The sequence below is a fragment of the Antedon mediterranea genome, chromosome 1, assembly GCF_964355755.1.
Source record: "Antedon mediterranea chromosome 1, ecAntMedi1.1, whole genome shotgun sequence".
In the NCBI taxonomy this organism is placed as follows: Eukaryota; Metazoa; Echinodermata; class Crinoidea; order Comatulida; family Antedonidae; genus Antedon; species Antedon mediterranea.
The window spans coordinates 39,672,016-39,690,459 of NC_092670.1; the positions used below are offsets into that span (position 1 = coordinate 39,672,016).

At 33.1% G+C, this 18,444-nt stretch overlaps 2 protein-coding genes across 2 annotated transcripts; both read right to left on the reverse strand.

The window, feature by feature from the left end:
• Positions 1-235: 235 nt before the first annotated feature.
• Positions 236-11,696, reverse strand: LOC140063612 (uncharacterized). Its single transcript, XM_072110035.1, has 8 exons — positions 11,546-11,696; positions 4,743-4,859; positions 4,200-4,352; positions 2,722-2,973; positions 1,891-2,053; positions 1,638-1,762; positions 1,103-1,387; positions 236-615 (listed from the first exon to the last, which is right to left on the reverse strand). Exons 1-8 carry the CDS (start codon positions 11,604-11,606, stop codon positions 299-301), a joined length of 1,473 nt encoding a protein of 490 aa, XP_071966136.1. The 5' UTR covers positions 11,607-11,696; the 3' UTR covers positions 236-298.
• Positions 11,697-13,879: 2,183 nt separating this feature from the next.
• Positions 13,880-17,773, reverse strand: LOC140045040 (trypsin-like). The gene is made up of 5 exons (XM_072089774.1): positions 17,719-17,773; positions 16,923-17,109; positions 15,845-16,113; positions 14,707-14,852; positions 13,880-14,273 (listed from the first exon to the last, which is right to left on the reverse strand). The coding sequence occupies exons 1-5, from the start codon at positions 17,771-17,773 to the stop codon at positions 14,106-14,108; spliced, it is 825 nt and encodes a 274-aa protein (XP_071945875.1). The 3' UTR covers positions 13,880-14,105.
• Positions 17,774-18,444: the final 671 nt, after the last annotated feature.

Consider the following 18,444-nt stretch of genomic DNA (forward strand, 5'->3'; position numbering starts at 1 on the left):
CAGCATTACGAAAATCTGCAAATGTCCATTAATTTTATATAAAATTACGTTATAGTAGACGCTTAAATTAGCAGTGGTTGATACAATATACTTTAAAATAGTGGTGGGGGGGGGGGGGGGAGGGGAAAGAAGGGAACCCAGGGCCTAAAAATTGATTAGCATTGGTGGATACCAAACTTTGAAATAGTGGTGGGGAAGGGGAGAAAAAAAATTTAAAAGTGAAGTGTTGACTAAATGTTGGATTTTTACAAATTTAGATTTTGAAGTTATTCCAATTGTGCTGCAGTCTATTCATAACCTACATTAACCAAGTTGTTCGAATATATTTGTTTACTTTAACACTGTATAATATTGTAAATGTCTTACTTGTATAATTGGTGCATTCCCCAGTTTCTACCCAAACAAATAGGCCTTCTTCATCTATATCTCTAAAACCAATCCATGCTTTTGCGGAAATAAGTGAACCAACAAAATCATTTTCCGCTTGACTGCTTATCACAACAAGATCAGCTCCAACATTTTGGCAGGCAGATCTAGCTGTTTGCCAATTAGCGTTATCATCGCTAAAGTATCTGTAACAGCTTCCATTGTATGCTGTCCAATCAGGTGGGCAAGCTAAATATAAAAAGAATAGATTAGTATGAAATATGAATTCAATAATAATAATACTGTATTTATTAGGTCATCAATGAATAATATCCATAAGGGGAAATGGGCTAAAGCCCAAATGAATTCTGCACTCACTTCATACAATTAAATAAACCATGTTATTATACCTCCATGAAACCCTCATATCAAGGAGATTAAACAATTGTATTACAAATAAAACTATACATAAATAAATTGTTTTGTTAGAGCAGCCTAAAAATTGAAATTGTTGGTGAACTCTTTATGTATGTAAAGGCCAACTCAGACAGCGTCGTACAACGAGGCCCGACGAAACGTTTTGACTTGTAGGTGTTGTCTGTTGAGTTGTCTTATGCGATAGCTTCGGGCATAAGTTTTTAGGTCGTCGCAAGAACTTTAAATATGTCGCTCATCAGGCCTTGATGCTGTCTGAGGTGGCATATCAACAATAAGTACTATTGCATGAATGACAAACCTCTATATGAAATAATTATAAGTCCTGTGGGTTCGGATATAGATCCTTCAAACACATTTGCCGTGACTGGCGTGGTTGTGTTGGCCCCTTCAACTGCTTCAACTCTCACTACTTCGTGTTCATCCCAATCCGTATAATAAACGAATCCTTGGTGATAAAATACATCGAACGGCCTTCCTTGAGCGATTTCATGAACTAGTTGATTCAAATTCCCCCAGTAATCCATTCTTCGTATCATAGACCCAAGCCCAGTAGAAGTGGATATAGCAACATACAACCAACCGCCTTTAAAAACAACATTACATGTTATAACACACCCGGATTGTATTTTTGCAATTTGATTGGTCAAAAATACACATCACGTCATTTGGAATTAGCCTTACCAATGAAAAAATGATATCTGATGGTGATAAATAACAGGCTCTTATGCACGTTCAACTTTCTGTAAACATGTTGTGCGCGCCGTCTATAACTGTCAAAAGCCCAATGATCTAAAGATTTTATTTAAAGGAGTTCAATGAATTTGAACATATACCTTCGACATCCAATGACAGACCATTAAACCACCCATCTACATCCATTGCTATAGTAGTCCTATCTTGGCCCTCATAAGAACTTCGTTCAATTTTACTAGTCTGCCAGTCACTCCAAAATAATGTTCTAAAAAAGCATGTACAATATGTGTTTTAATTTTTTTTCTACAGTCAACCTTCCCGTTGCTTGTATTAAAATGTGTATATTTCTATTTTCGTTACCGCTCATCTGTGTAAATTGGCCTTAATACAAACCTGTTTGAAATAAGTGCCACAATTCCTCTTGGCTTTTGTAGACCGGTATTGATTATAATTTTGCGATCACTTCCATCAATTTGTACAGACTCAATTGTATCGTTTATTGAGTCAGTCCAAAAGATGGTTCTAGTTAAATGATCAACCGCGACTGCCTCTGGATCTGAAACAGAACACATTTCATTTTATTTTATTTAACTTTACTAATAACTTAAATAAAGTGGAGGAGCCTAAATGAAAGCATAGCTTGCGTGTATATATCATATATGCACTCGCTCTGCTAACTTTTCTGGCTGTTTTACTTATCGTTTTGATTTAGCTTTTCGCTTTTTTTTTGTATCTCTATTGAGATCCAGTTACTGATACCCACAGCATTGTCATTTTTCAGTAATTTGCCTTTGGATTTATCATATATATGCAATACAGTGCAACATCAGAAAATCTTTTTTGATACAACGCAAATACAAAAATATATTTATAAAATAAATTATAAACTGTTATCAAAATATTCAATAAGAAAAAATATAGTAGCCAATTAATGGTCTAGATTTTAATGTAGTATTAAGGAAGAAACCACCTCTTTTGAGATATTCAGGTGACATCCACTATGAAGAGGACACGCTCCTGTGAAGTGAACCAGTGAATGTTGCCCCTATTAAGTGAACAATTTGCTGGGTTCAGACAGTGTCCCTTTAATAGGGGTTTTACTAGACTAAAGAACACATAACACATGTTATTTCTTTTAAACTTTCCTAATACTACATTAAATAAATAAACGACAACGATTTGATGCAACTGCACCACCTCTGAAAATAAATTAAAATAACTTACATGTTATATTTTCATTGACAACAATAGTAAAACTGCTTCCGCTGAGCGGCGTCTTTAGTATCAGCCCGTTCTCAACGTCTGTTATATAAATTTCTTGTAACACTGGATCATAGTCGATTCCAGTAAATGCGTATGTACTGTTATAATAATAAATTTGTAAATCAGTTTCATTACTATTTAATCTCCCGCCATAAATTGCTCCGGGTACACCATCTAAAACCATGAGTATGTCATTAGTCTCACCATCTGAAACTAGATAAAAAAAACCAATTTAGGCTTTGAATTATTCACTGCAGTTCCAGGTTACAATGTTGAGTGATTAAAGTTTCATTGTTGATGTTTCATAAAACTTGAGTCAGTCTCAGTATCATGATTGTCAACCACTTTCACATCTGCAGATTATATTACATTATAATAAGTTGTAAAAGTTGTGCATGTTAAGAAAATTTGTTAAAATTCTCTAGATTTCCTGGCCAGAGGCATGATTTTTGATCTGAGATTGATACTGTGCAACTTTCACTGGGATTTAACTGACCAATCACTACATTAGACTGAAAAGTGCTTCCAAATATTATGACAATACTATGTTTGAAAACATGGAATCAAAATATGTTACAATGTTTAATAATTTATGCAGTGTGAAAATGGTTCAAATAATGTAAACCATTGAGGTATACATCTTGCATGTTGTAACTTACTGAGTGACGTAACTTAACTTACTGAGTGATGTAACTTAACTTAGTAATGTAACTTAACTTACTGATTGATGTAACTTAAAGCCCCATTCCCTACGTTTTTTAGATCTAATTTAAGATCACAAACTATATTTAATGTAAAAATAATACTATATGGTCCTATTGCGATAACTTTTTTCGTCTTTAAACGGTTAAAAATGTGAAAAATAAGTCGATTTTAATAATTATAGCGGCCCGCTATAAATCCCAAAATGCATTGCGCGCGGATTGATATTTTTGTTTTTCACCTGTAATTCGCCCACTTTTCGATCGATCGTGAGGCCAAAACAAATGGAAGACTCCTAACTTTTCAGCGAAAATATCGGGTTTTCCCCAATTTTTATCAACGGAGTCTGGCAAAAATAGAAAGACAATTAATGCAGCAACTATACAACGTCAGGCTAGGTATATAGCTAGCGTACGATGTTCGTACGTTACCGATGTTTACCAGCTAGGCCTAAAAAACTAAGCCTAGCCAGGCTAGGCCTAAGACCGTCCACGAGAGGTCGATCGCCGCGAGCTACTTAGGTAGTGCATTGTTTCTCACTTTTTATCATAATTTACCATAAAACGTACATTTAAGACAAGGAATGACATGGTTTAATGTTTTTAAAGTGATATATATGTATTATTTTCCAAAAAACGTCCAAAATTGCAGGGAAGGGGTCTTTAACTTACTGAGTGATGTAACTTAACTTACTGAGTGAAATGACTTAACTTACTGAGTGATGTAACTTGACTTACTGATTGATGTTAAGTTCCATGGTTGTAATCCTAAACACATTGATTCATCAGAACCGTCTGAACAATCAATATATTGAGAATCACACTCAAAACTTCCTGGAAGACACAACATTGAACCGGAAGTACACTGGAACTCATCTGCATTGCATGTGGCTGCAAAATGATAACAAAATCAGTTAAATGGAATAATAATGTAGTTGGATATTGGAATTTGATTTATATACTTTTTACCTAAGAAAAATACCACAAATTTACATACACGAGAGTCAAATTGTGTGACTTTCCTATCTTATAAATATAAAAAAGTACTATGTAGCTATATATATTTTATAATCAACAAACGCACTTTTAAACCTGGAGCTCACCTTTAACTTTTTTTAACCCACCTGGGAGCACCTGGCTATACCTTCTTGCTTGACACAAGGTCAACATCTTGACATGCATGGGTGGGTAGGTAGCTGAAGGAGGTGATCGCCTGTAGACTCTATAGTACTACTTTCTACACCTTTTTACAATGTTTTTAAAGTATCAAACTGAACTTACTACAATTGACTTCATCAGATGAATCGCTACAGTCACCTGCGCCGTCACATCTTCTTCTATAATCCGAAATACATTCACCATCCTGGCAGGTGAAACCATTAGTACAGGATTGGCATTCTATTAAAAAAACAAATAATACATGTGTGTTATGTGCATTGCGAATTGTTATAGTAACGTTTCCACCCGCATCCAGCTCTCTTGATCAATTCGAATCCGCTCTCTCCCACTAAAATGCAATTTCTTCCAATATTTCAAATAAAAAATAAACAAACAAACATTTCCGACACTGATGTAGGGCTATAATGTTGACTACTACTATACTACTAACTCTAGATTTAGAAAAGAGAATGACATAGATGATAAGAGCGCCCTCTACATTGATGTATTATAATAGCGCCCTATATAGTTCATAAAACTTTCTTTTTCTGAGTTAAGTTGTGAGGCCGCGACAACGGTACAAGCGGCTAGCTTGTTATACACAATTTTTAAAACTTCTCTTTTAAAAAATCCTCATTCGGTGTTTGACATTTTATATAAAAAAAACCAGACAGAAACGTTGTGAAGCTTGGTCTTCACTACATTTTAGACACTTTTAGTGAGGCCGAAATTATTTTCTGTGCCTTCTTGTGGTTTTTCGTAAGTAAAATTGTTATGATTTACGCAATTGAATAAATCAATAAGAAGCAAAGAAATCTCAGTGATTCAGCAAATGTACAAACTTTTTATATAAAAGTATTGACGACTTAGACAGCGAGTGCAATCATCCGATAAGTAAAGAAAAAGTGAATACAAAATTATAAGATCAAAGAGCCGATATTTACGCTTGTGGGCAAAATATTTTGATTTGACCTTTTTACTTGGTATTTTAAAAAATGTAAAAATACTTTAGGCTGGTAAATGTAAATAGTGTATGGCATAACAAGAACGTCATGCTAAGTATAAAAACAACTTTTCCACCAAAGTTTGTTTTTGCATTTTTTTCGCTTCAAAAACATAAACAGTTTATTCGGTAAGTGATACAGAACTTACGTAACGGCTGATCAAGCTTGCGCAAACTAATGCTTAAATATGGGCGCTACTGTCCCATGAACTTTCTTTTAGTCCATGATTATTACATGACAAGTTATCTGAAAAATCACGACACGATGCAACGACCAAACTGTCACCTGATTGGTAAACTTGCTTTGCGCCTGGTATACAGTTATATACATGACCTTATTTGGTCGGATATTGTGTTTTTTTTTTAATTTGTTAATTTATTTATTTATTATGTATTTATTTGTTTTGCTTTCAACAGGAACTTCTGTCACTGTCACGTTTTTTAGGCCTGCCATAGGCTAGCTATTAATTATTTCGTTTTGACGTAGTAGTTAGAAAGGCAGTATAATACAATTTCTCGAAATATAATAATAATATAAAAATATATAAAACAAGGTTTTCTTTCTTTAAAAACTGCTGAGTCGTTCTTCAATTATTTAACTTAATTCCTCGGCTGTAAGTTTGCACAATAAGGATTATTTGTTTTATTTCAGACGTTTCAGACGTATTGTTACGAATCTTGTATCGGAATAGGCCCTATGTATCACAAAAAAATATATAATCAAACTTTTTTTTTAAATGACAGCTATAAATTCAATTGACTAAGTAGTTTCTGGTTAACAACAATTGCATTCATATCATATCATATCATATCATAGTAACATTTATTTCCTTCATAATATACAAAATAAATAATATAATACAAAATTCATGACGAGAAGAAAGATAGTTAAAACAATACAATTTTTTTTTTCTCATCTTTAACATGAATAAAACAATATTATGAAGGAGGCACAATTTCTAAAAAGCAAAAGCTTGTGTTGAAAGTGCCTGAACAAAACAAAAAGTAACTAAAATCAAATTAGTAAATAATAGTAAATGGTATATAGGAATAAAGTAATTACCATAACGGAATATGAAAACAATAAAAAACTGATACCTAGAATATAACTAGTTAATTAATTTACTTTTGTATTAGATATTGTTTAGTGTTAAAGACGAAGCTATGTTTGTTTGCAGAAGTTGTAATTTTGTTAGGAAGTGAGTTCCATATCTTGGGTCCAGTAAATCTAATATTATGTTGAAAAGAAGTCTTTTTGTGTTTAGGAATATGAAGGTTATTGAGGATTCTTGTGGAATAGCCGTGAAATTCATAATTGGGAGAAAACATATCGCGTAAATGAGATGGAAGAAGAGCATTTTGGCTTTTGTAAATAAATAAACATTGTTGGAAAATATTAATATCTGTTAATTTTAATAATTTGAGAGAACGAAATAAAGGATCTGTACTAGTTCTAGGTGAAACATTCGAAATTATTCGAATGATTTTCTTTTGTAGTATTTGAAGTTTATTTAAATTAGATGGGAATGTGTTACACCAAACGATATTGCAATATAAAAGATATTGCAAAACAAGGGAGCAGTAGAGTGTTCGGAGAATATGATGTGGAAGAACAGATGCCAGTCTACAAATTATACCAATATTTTTTGAGATTTTGTTTTCTGTCTCAATAACATGGGGTTTCCATGTCAGACGACTATCAATGGATACACCCAAAAATTTTGCATGATTGACCATGGGGAGAACAGAACCATTTAGTTTAATTTGCAATGGACCTAATTTAATCGGCATCGTACTACTTCTAAACAAAACATAGCTGCACTTTTTTAGATTTACAGAAAGGCTGTTTGCCAGAAACCATTCGGATACATTAATTAAACTTGTATTTACAGTGTTAAATAATGACTCTAAGTGTCGATTTTTACAGATTAGTGTTGTGTCATCTGCATATAAAAAGTAAGATAAAGATACTGACGAATTGTAAATACCATTCACATATAAAAGAAACAGAAGAGGACCTAGTAATGAACCTTGTGGTACTCCACAGGTAATAGGCAAATAGTCAGATTGGGAATCACAAAACTTTGGTACATTGGTAGCGGTTGGATAAATAGCTCTTAAATAAATTGAGAGGAACACCGCGAATACCATAGTGATACAGTTTTGAAAGAAGAATGGGATGGTTAATGGTATCGAATGCTTTCGATAGATCGACAAAAACACCAATTGCAAACTCATCATTTTCAAATGCATCTATTATTTCATTGGACAAATCAATTAAGGCCATTGCGGTATCAAAATGTTTGCGAAATCCAAATTGCTTATTGAATAGAATATTATTTTTTTCCATAAAGGCATAGGTTCTATTATAGATAATTCTTTCTAATATTTTAGAAAATAGCGAAAGGACTGAGATCGGTCGGTAATTAGATAAAGTGTCCTTTTTTCCTGCTTTAAAGATGGGAGTAACTCTTGCCAATTTCAATTTATTTGGAAAAACTCCTTTTGTTAAAGACAGATTAAATATGTGACATAGAGGTTTAACCAAAAGGGAAATTGATTGTTTAATAACTTTTGGACTGAATTCATCAAGTCCTTGCGCTTTATTAGTTTTAAAACACTTGACAATATCAATAATTTCTGTATCAGACACTGGACACATAAATAAAGAGTTTAAAGTAGGTAAGGGCAAATACGTTTTAAAATCATATTGATCGGTTGGCAATTTTTTTGAAAGAGTTGGTCCAATTTCGACAAAAAACTTATTGAATTCGTTTGCGATTTGAGACGGGTCTTCAATGGATTCACCATTATTGCCTGTTAGAACAACTTTCGTATTCAAATTCGGAGACCTTTTAATCAAGGAGTTAATTACGCGCCAAGTACCTTTAATATCATGTTGACATTGAGTAAATCTGTTTTGATAGTATTCGGTTTTAACACGTTTAATAAGTGAATTTAAGGTATTACGGAATTTAGTGTATTTTATTTTATTATGATTGGTAGGATTATTTAGGTATTTAGCATATAACTTGTGTTTATATTTAGTAGATTGCAACAGACCATTTGACATCCAAGGTTTTAATTTTGTGTTTTTTTTTTACTTTGCGTAGTCATTGGAAAATGTTTATTATATAAAAGTTTTAATTTAGTTTCAAAAGTATTATAAGCTTGATTAGGTTCTTGCAATAAGTTCACATCGTTCCATGTTATTACGCTAAGCTCTCGTTTAAATTGTTCGATGTTATTTTCATTAATTTTCCTAAAAGGTTTATTTGGAGGTCTACTGACTGCTTGAGTATTTTTGTATGTTAAGGTAGATATAGAAAAAACAGGTAGGTGATCGGAAATAGCCTAAAGTTAACGACGACTGTCGGAATCAAATGAGTAAGATCATTTATAAATTCTATAGAATTCTATAGAGTTCTATAGAAAATGGTATAGAGCTCTGTGGTATTCTAGAAGTACAACATTTCTATGAAAACCTATTTCAAATTCTATAGAATTTATTTCATCATCATAATAAACATGTATTTCTAAATAAAAGTGGCGTCACCAAGAAAGCAAACTCTTCTGTCAGGGACGCCTAACAAAACAGACAAATATATATATATATATATAAATATCACAGAAATGAAAATAACAATAAAAACGAATCCTAAAACGTCAAGCGGTACTGTACCTTTCAATTGTAGTATAAATCATATTAATACATATTGGTAAAGGTAATATATTAACAAAAACATGGTCACTAAGTATTGTTTGATAATAAATAATTTAGTGTCTAGGCTATAGAATGTTTCTTCTTTTCTATAGAATCTATAATTCTGGTAGAACGAGTCTTCTCGGATAAGGACTATAAACCGTAGGTGTCCATGTGTACACATCTGGCTCATGTGCACTTTAAAGAACCTAGTACATCTTTCGAGACCAGGGGGGTTACCCCGGTGTACTAGTACACGCACAGCCACTGGTCATAACTGGGCCCTCTTAGAGAACAGTCTTTGATGGAAGAGGTCACCCAGTATAAATAAATAATAACACATTTTGTAGAATTCTATTTATTATTATTGATAAATTTAGATATGTGATTAATACAATGCGTGACGATTATAACAGGGAAGTTCACCTATATTTTCAAAGTCAGTCTAAAAAGATGTTTGTCCCCCAAAAACATGAAAAATGAAGATTAATAAAATTAAAATAAGGTTATTCTGTAGTTTTAATAAAGTTAGGCCTAATCCCTTTCGTAGAAAAAAAAATGGGAAAAAATTAAATTGAACCAAAACCATTGGTTGGCAGCCAATTTGACAATTTTTTCTGTTTTTTAATACATCTTTAAATGTTTACAAAATCACGGGAAAAAATTCGCAAGCAGGTCAAGAATTTTTGACTGCCGCGAAATATATTAATTCTCGAAAAGAAAAACCATTCTGCTGTGTGTTTAAAAAATCCCACAATGATCCGAGGATGCAGGACTCACCAAGATGGTAATACTTCTATACCGTTGAAAAAAAGATACGTATTCGCGTGCACGTACCATATGGTCAGCATTTAATATTGTATGGTTCCATATTGACATAACCATAAGGAAACTTTTTAACAAAAGTGTTGTTACAGTGTTTACGATATCACAGAGTAATAATATAATAAATGTAATAACAATTTTAATATAGGACTTATCGATCAGGAGCAAATTCAATGATGATGACGTTGGTAGGTTGCTTAATAAAGTGACATAACTTCAATGAGTTGCATTGGGACCGATACAAAGTAGTTTACTCCACGCGAGTTGGAGGATTACGAAATGCTCCCTATTCTGATGACCGCCAGGAACGCATACAATTTATTACATAGTTTTCAATCAATTAAAGGATTCTTTAAAATGGATTACGATGTAAAAGGGAGATTTGGTTAAAGGTTAAGAATAAGTCACCAGTGCTGATTTTCTATAGCTATGTTAATCACAATACTAAAAATAAAAAAACAAGGTACGACTTTAAGTCCGACTATTATGGTCCAAATAGGTATTATAGCACACCCAAAATTCGGTGAATAAAAAGTTTAAAACGTTTTGAATCGAAAGTATGTATTTTCAAAAACAATTGTGTTGTGCTTTAGTTTTGTTAGTTTTATGAAATCTAACGTGCCTTACCGTAATATGATACAAGTGGTATATAGACATAAAAAAATGTAGAATTTTACTTCCGTCGAGAGTCACGTGCTTCCCCGGCTCTCAGTGTATTCATTCTTTACACATATCAATAAACATACATGTTTTGCTTGATGATTTCGTCTTTGTATTTTTTAACCGGAATGACAGAAAAAATTTAATCCCGGATGCATAGGATCCGGAATTTAGAAAAATGAATATAGTCAAAATACACAATTAACACCCTTTTTCCTTGAATTGAAAACCACTAAATCTCCTCCTTCTAATCTTTGGAAAAAGTGAAAAGGCCTAAAAGATATCTACATGTGTATCTTCATAAATGAAATCAATTGATATAGGCTACACCTAATTTGAATATACAACAACGTGATTCACTACGTATCATTATCAAGTTGGTCTAACAATAGTTGCCACTTAAACTTACTTAAGTTAAAGTTCATTTTTAAAACACAAATCAGTGTAACAATAGGCCCTACATTGTTGTTTTTTCTATGCAATGAAATCAAACATACTCCAGCTTATAAAAGAATGTTTGTTGCAAAGCAAAGGGACACTCAAGTGGGTACACAATGCAAAAACAGGATTTTCAGATGAGTTAACCTGCGTGAACAGAGGACTCACTGAAAGTATAGGCGATTGTATCTTGCAATAAGACAACCTCAAATGATGGAGGTATAACATCTATTTTTATACCTTCATGCTCAAATTATCTTAAACTCGTAAAATATATGAATTATTCAAAACACTTACTAATTAATACAGGTAAAAGCAATCCAAATATTACACACAACGTAAACTTGCTTGGTGCCATTGCTACGACATACCTATACTGTCTTTAGGTTACGATTGTTCAAATTCAGGATTACACAGCTATTAATTAGAGGTATGTACGTGAACGAAAAATATAACCGCTTTTGAAAAGACTCGATGAAGCGATTCATTAAACTAACTTTCTATAGCAGGATTATCAATAAAGCCACGGTCTGTCAATTCTTCCTATTATAGTGAAAGCGGCGGCAACTCCACCCATTGTAGATTTAGTGTCGCAAAATAGAACGCTATAATGAATAGGATCGGTACGTCACTTTTTGACGTAGACGATCTTAATACGGGGAGGATATAAATAGGTCCCGTCGCGTTTTCCGCATAATTCTGTTTCCGCGCGCATGCATTCGACTTCAGTATTTGTCAGTATTTTATTGGTAGGCCCTACAGTAGGCCTACTCACTTTAGAATCAGTGGCACACACCTTTCAGTGGTGCGTTCATACAAAATAAACAACAACATTCAAAAAGTAAATGATACTAACTTACATGATTACAGGTAATCAAGAAAAAAAAAAAAATAAATAAATAAAACCAAAAAAACTAATACATATGATTGTAGTAATCATACTAATCAAATGAAAAAAAAATAAAATAAATAAATAAAAATGTCAAAAATGAAATCCGCTTTATCATTCGAATCTTGCAACCAGGGAAGAGTGGAATTTTATAAAGCTCTGTCTACACTATCAAACTTTATGTGAAATGTGATGTGCTTATATATGCCTATTTTGTCAATCACTACCATATTTGGGCACATCTCACTTTTTTCAAACTAGTTTGATGGTGTAGACAAAGCTTAAGAAACATATAAATAATTATGTTAAGATAATTAAATGATGTATGTTCATTTTTTAATATGCTATTTTTTTTTAATGTATGTGCAATATAGCCTAGTTGTGTTCACCATATCATAAAGAAGACATTATGTTAATATTACTTACTATGAATATTTTTAATTAGGCCTAAACAAATAAAAAAACAAACAAACTGACTTTGGGGTTGGGTCAACCGGCTCAGCTACAGTGATTAAGTTCACTTAGGTTGACCCTGGTCTCCCCAATTTCTTTTTTTGTTTTGTATATACTTAAATAGACCAAATAAATAATGAAATGAAATGAAATGAAAATAATAACCGCCTGTTTTTATAAACATGTTGTAAATTATTCATACGGCATCATAATTAACTGAATATTATACCAATATATCATACCTCTTACCATATTCGTTATAATATTCCATATGTTTTACATGAATCCATAATATTTAATTTTTATTAAACCGTCGTTTCTATTTGGTGCACGCAACGTTGCGAGGTTTCGTGACAGATGTTTTAGTTAAAACGAACTTATAAAAAATGCTGGAAGCAAGAAAGTACGTTTAATCTTCACGTAATACTACGATTCACGTAGTACACAAAAAAGCGCGCGTAAGCGCAAGTGAGTTGACTAATGACAAACCACTGTTTGAATAATCCATCGCTTGTGATTGGTCAAATCACTTACGTTGCGTTATGTCCTTGCGTTGTGTCGCTAGTGGCTTGGGAACCAAGCTGTACTGCGCACAAAGAAAATGTTCATTTAAAAAAAAATTTTTGCGTTCTTTATTTTCTTTCACATTAATGAATTTGTGAATTATTTCATACGAATTTACTATTACTATCACATCGTACACAGTATGCTTAAGAAAAGATTCGTAAGGAGGTTGAACACGCAATTTTCGTCGTCAGTTTTTTAACGCGCTTCACTGTCCGTGAAAATTTTTTGTCCTGATTTTTTTTTGTATTTAAGACAGGACCACAATTTGCAAAACAGGTTTTATTTTACCTGATTGTGTAATCTTGGATAAAGATGTTGTTAAATAAATAAATAAAGATTCGATATCTTAAGAGTGTTTCACACTTCCCTGGTTCATCATACATTTTAATTGTGTGGTATAGGTCATCTATATTTTAAGATAGTATATATAACAGGACGATGGTATATAATGAATTGAACAAAAAAAAACCACACCCCATAACTCACTTTATGATTTTTTTTTTTAAACCTTCAACAAAAATTCTCTGAGAACCGTAAAAACAATAAGACAAGACAACAAGACATACATTTTATTTTTGCATTTAATATTCAGAACAAAGTAATACCGTAATTGACAATTACCTGAAATCAAAAATATACCAATTGTGTTTTCAAGTTAAAATTCAATAGAAATTAGTTTCGGCTAATGAATTTTTGTAAATTGTTTAAAAAAAAACCAGATTATTTAGACAATTTGAATATTTAATTGATCGTTTTTGACACAATGAAGAGAAGTTTGACGCGCTTCACCAAAGTTGTTTCAAAGTAAATCTTGGGTTTTCTGCAAAGACGCGATCAATGACGTCATGCAACGCCGCGTAAACTTCAGGTGTCCTAATGATTAACGGTATTTGATTAAACTACTCTCTAGTTGTCTTTGTCTGAAGGTTTAGTGAAACATTTAAAGCACTAATTATTGTTTGTAATAACATCATTGATCCAGGAGATGTAATTGGCGACCTTTGTGTATACACCAGGTTTGCGTGCATCAGCACAGCCATAGCCCCAACTTACAACGCCTGCAAGGTCATATGCTCCATCAGAATCTAGACAAACAAATGGTCCACCACTGTCTCCCTGTTTAATAACAACAAACCTCAAAATATTACGGTAGCTGCTTCTAAAAGAAGTGAACTTTTAACCTACTAATTTGTAAATGGTTTTAAATAAACAGTTAAAGATATAATAATCCCCTTGAAAAATAATTTGTTTAAATGTTTTTGTGATTATGCAATTTTAATGACACGTAATAGTTATGCACTTTGACCAAAAATTGGAATAAAAAAAATAATTTTCTGAAAAAACTGTAATTTAAGCAAAGAAAAATAGCCAAATTAAATGGAAGTCAGTGGCATTTATTTTGTCTTTTTACAAATGAAAACATTATTTTTTTGTTTGGTTTTGTTTTGTACGGAAGAAAACATCTTTAAAGTAAAAGTAAAAAAAAACCCAGTTAAACAGCGTGCAATAAGAACAATTATTAATTAAAACTGATAGATAATATACGTACTTGACAGGAATCCATGCCACCATCTGCAAATCCTGCACAAAACATGTTATCGGTTATATCGCCACCATACCACAGCAGCTGATTACACGTAGCAGTGTCTATGATAGGTACACTAACCTGTTGCAGTGTTTTTATTTCACTCGAAGCTGATTGAAAATTCAAGAATTGTTATGTTATTTAATATTAAATATATAACAATTTATTTGGAAGCTACACTTGTGAAACAGTGGCACACTTCTTGAATGAAGGTGCGTCCAGAGTAAGTAAAATACAAGGTTAGAGAACAAAAAATGATTTAACAATAGGCCTATTTACAACGAAACTAATTAATTTTTGGTCTATTGTTCCATTATTAAATTGGTTCTAAACATCAATCAATTCAATGTAAAACTCAAATGGTAAATACAGGACACATACAGTATAATTGTTTGAATTCAATTGATACACTTATCTTGGAAAAAACACATTGGAATAATAAATTAAAGCCCTAAACATGCTGTCAATGGTGAAAAAAGATATTCTTTATTACAAATTAGTGATTCTACTGTAGTTAAAGATGTATTGCCCCCCACCCCCACCCCCACCCCTGAAAAATACCTTTTATGCCATTTTAATGCCACCTAAATAGTTATCCACTTTGACCAAAAATTGGATTAAAAAAAATGTATTTACCTTAAAAACTGTAATTTAATTGTCTGTCACCAATGGTTTTTTGGTTGAATTTAACCATTTATTTTGTCATTTGATAAGTGAAACATTAATTTTTTCGGTTTCTACAGCTCACTATATCGGTCGGTCGGTAAACACTAACTTGAGAACGCGACTGCAGCCATGGCCTTGTTTAGTTTTAATAAAAGTTACAGTAATCACTTTCTAAACTAAATAAACAAGGCCATATACATGGCTGCAGTTGCGTGCTCAAGTTTGTGTTTACTGACCTACCGACCGACCGACCAACCGACAGACATAGTGAGCTGTAGAGTCGCGTTGCATGCGACTAAAATAATCTATTCAAAGTCTTATTTTATCAATTTTTGTTTTTCATGTTTTTGGGGGACAATACATATTTAAATCTTTAATTATCAAGCTTTAAATAAAGTTTATATACCGTAATACCAGATAAATAAGTTTAACGTACTTTCAGTATCACCCCATCCTGTAACAACGCATTCAGCTTTATAAGATTGCAAATCTTTGTCCGGTAGACATACAGGGGAGATATATTTGGTGAACTGTACCGTACTGTCAAGTTTCAACAAAGCAATATCATTATCCAGTGTTCTGTCGTTGTAGTTCTCGTGAAGGAATACGTTGGAAACTCCATACGATTTTTGGTTAGAATCTATGGCGTCTCTCTCGTGAGCTCCTAATACTACTTCATAATTCTCTACCTTTGGCTTTTTCGTCCTTAAAAGGTGAAAAAAATATAGGAAGTGTTTATATTCCTTCATTCTTTATGGTAATGAATACGTCAATAATTGATTTTAATTCTAATAGAAGGCTCACCGTATTGCAAAACTAATTGAACATTTTGTACTGGACTTTAAAATGTCAAGAATCATTACAGAATAGTTTGTATAGCTTATGCATTCATGTAAGCAAGTGCGTCTATGGTTTTAGAATAAGAGTTTTGAGTTGTGAAAATGATCTTGTTATGTGTACTACGAACTGTTTACGATCTTCAAATCCCTTCACTAAATAGGAGAAAATCCTATTTTAGGTAGATTTCCTTTTTGTATTGTTTGTTGTGTATGAAATATTTATTCTGAAATAAAGTTATCAATCAGTTATGGTCTATCCGTATTCTTCGAAATCGAGTCAAATGGCCGAGCGGTTAAGGCAGTTAAGCGGTTTACCGTACCTAAAGAACCAGCCAACATCGGCAAGGGTTCGAGGCCGACTCGATCCTTATAGTTCTGATGGAGGAACAAGTCTTCTCGAATAAGGACTATAACCCGTAGGTCCAGTGTACACACCTGTGTGCACTTTAAAGAACCCAGTTCATTATTCGAGAAGAGTAGGGGATACCCCGGTGAACTGGTTCACAAAATAGCCCCTGTATCAGGGGGATTATCACCTATCTGATAGGACAGTGATACATTTACTATTGGTAATCCTTGGCCACATTGCCTAAAGACATAAAATAAAATAACAAAATAATAAATAAACAGGAAACATACGGCTAGCTATTTGGGTCTATATTGTTGCCTACGTACCCTATGCAATGACCAGCAGTTACAACCCATTTATCGTTGATGAGCGAGCCACCACAGAACTGATAGCTGCCAGAAGTAAGGGCATACTTCTGTCGAAAGTTTACTTGCCAAGGCCAGCTTCCTGGTCTCGCTTCCACACCACCGACAATCTTGAGGTTTGAAGGAGATATTGCTTGTTTCCCACAATCTAGAAATAATATAAAATATAAATACCAAACTTCTCAGAAAAATGTATGAAATCATTTCATTATCTTCTTCGATTTTAATTATTTCAACGAACAAAACACAGTGGAGATATAAAGTCAACCTTTCCGCAACATGTTGGTTGAATGGAGAACACAATAAATACAACCGTCGCAGTTTATTTTTAAGCCTACTACCCAACTAAGTTTAAGCGATTTGATCTCGCATAAGGTGCAATAAATTTGAAATGGGAGGAATACAAAATAATTTAGTCTTAATAAGTATGACTCAATTGAAAATGCGCTTTTTTAATCAATCTAACAACAGGATGCTGAGCTTCCGAGATCAAAGGGTTTATCTGTGGCTGCAACACGATCACTTCCACGCGCAGAGAATAAGTAGGCCTACATAGTACAGTACATACAGTTGGTATTTGTCGCAGCCAGACATAAGATCAAAGGACTGTTACAAAGTTGTTAGATTGCCTTGGTTAAAGCTAACGACCAATGATGATGACTTACATAGTTTTGGCCCGCCGTTGAATGTAAATGTCGCATACCTATAGCCATATACTTTTAAAGAGTCTAAAAAATATCTAAAATGAATACATTACCTGCTGCTGCAGCAGCGACGATCAGACAGCTGAGTAAAGCGAGTTTTGCGAACATCATGTACCAGTACGGGTCTTCGTTCCGGAAAAAGTAAAAAATGGCTCCACGCGAGCTTTATTTAAAGCATCAGGCATGTTGTTTTCGTCAATTCGTTCGGTTTTATCAAGATGCATTATCAAGATGCTATCATGACCAACATATTGCTGACGCAAATGCAAGAAACATTTGTCGTTTTTCCCATATTCACCCCTCAGTAGTAGAGTCATCGCTTTGAAAAATACCCTAGATGTCCAAGATATATTTTCAAAAAAACCAATGTGCACTAAAGTTGGCCTTGCCATATTGTATGTGAAATACATACATTTACATACACATATTATACATTTTAGCGATTATATTTTTTAAGGATTTGAAACGATGCTGTAAATTGTAAAAAAATATAATAAACAGGAAATAGTGACATTTCACTCTTCCCTGGTAAAACTTATACAAGTTGAAGAAAAAAATTGTCAAAAGTCAATAAAAAAGTGAATTAGTTTTAAAAACGAACATTTGTAATATGTGCCAAAAACTTTTAATCATTGAAGAAATTTTAAAATTAACTTCTAAACAAAGCTTGGTCCCGCTAGCGATGCAACGCAAGTGATTTGACCAATAACAAGCGATGGATTAATCGAACTGTTACTTGTGATTGGTCAACTGGCTTTCGTAAGTTGCGTCTACGTTCT

Excerpts from the sequence above, each read along its gene's own strand:
- LOC140045040 (XM_072089774.1), bottom strand. The coding sequence starts at position 17,773 with ATGTTCGCAAAACTCGCTTTACTCAGCTGTCTGATCGTCGCTGCTGCA. Across the intron at positions 14,853-15,844 it reads AGGATGGGGTGATACTGAAA|CTTCGAGTGAAATAAAAACA; the intron begins GTACGTTAAACT and ends ATTTTCAATCAG. Across the intron at positions 14,274-14,706 it reads GTGGCATGGATTCCTGTCAA|GGAGACAGTGGTGGACCATT; the intron begins GTACGTATATTA and ends GTTATTAAACAG.
- LOC140063612 (XM_072110035.1), bottom strand. The coding sequence starts at position 11,606 with ATGGCACCAAGCAAGTTTACGTTGTGTGTAATATTTGGATTGCTTTTA. Across the intron at positions 4,860-11,545 it reads GCTTTTACCTGTATTAATTA|AATGCCAATCCTGTACTAAT; the intron begins GTAAGTGTTTTG and ends TTTTTTTAATAG. Across the intron at positions 1,763-1,890 it reads GTGGCACTTATTTCAAACAG|AACATTATTTTGGAGTGACT; the intron begins GTTTGTATTAAG and ends ATGCTTTTTTAG.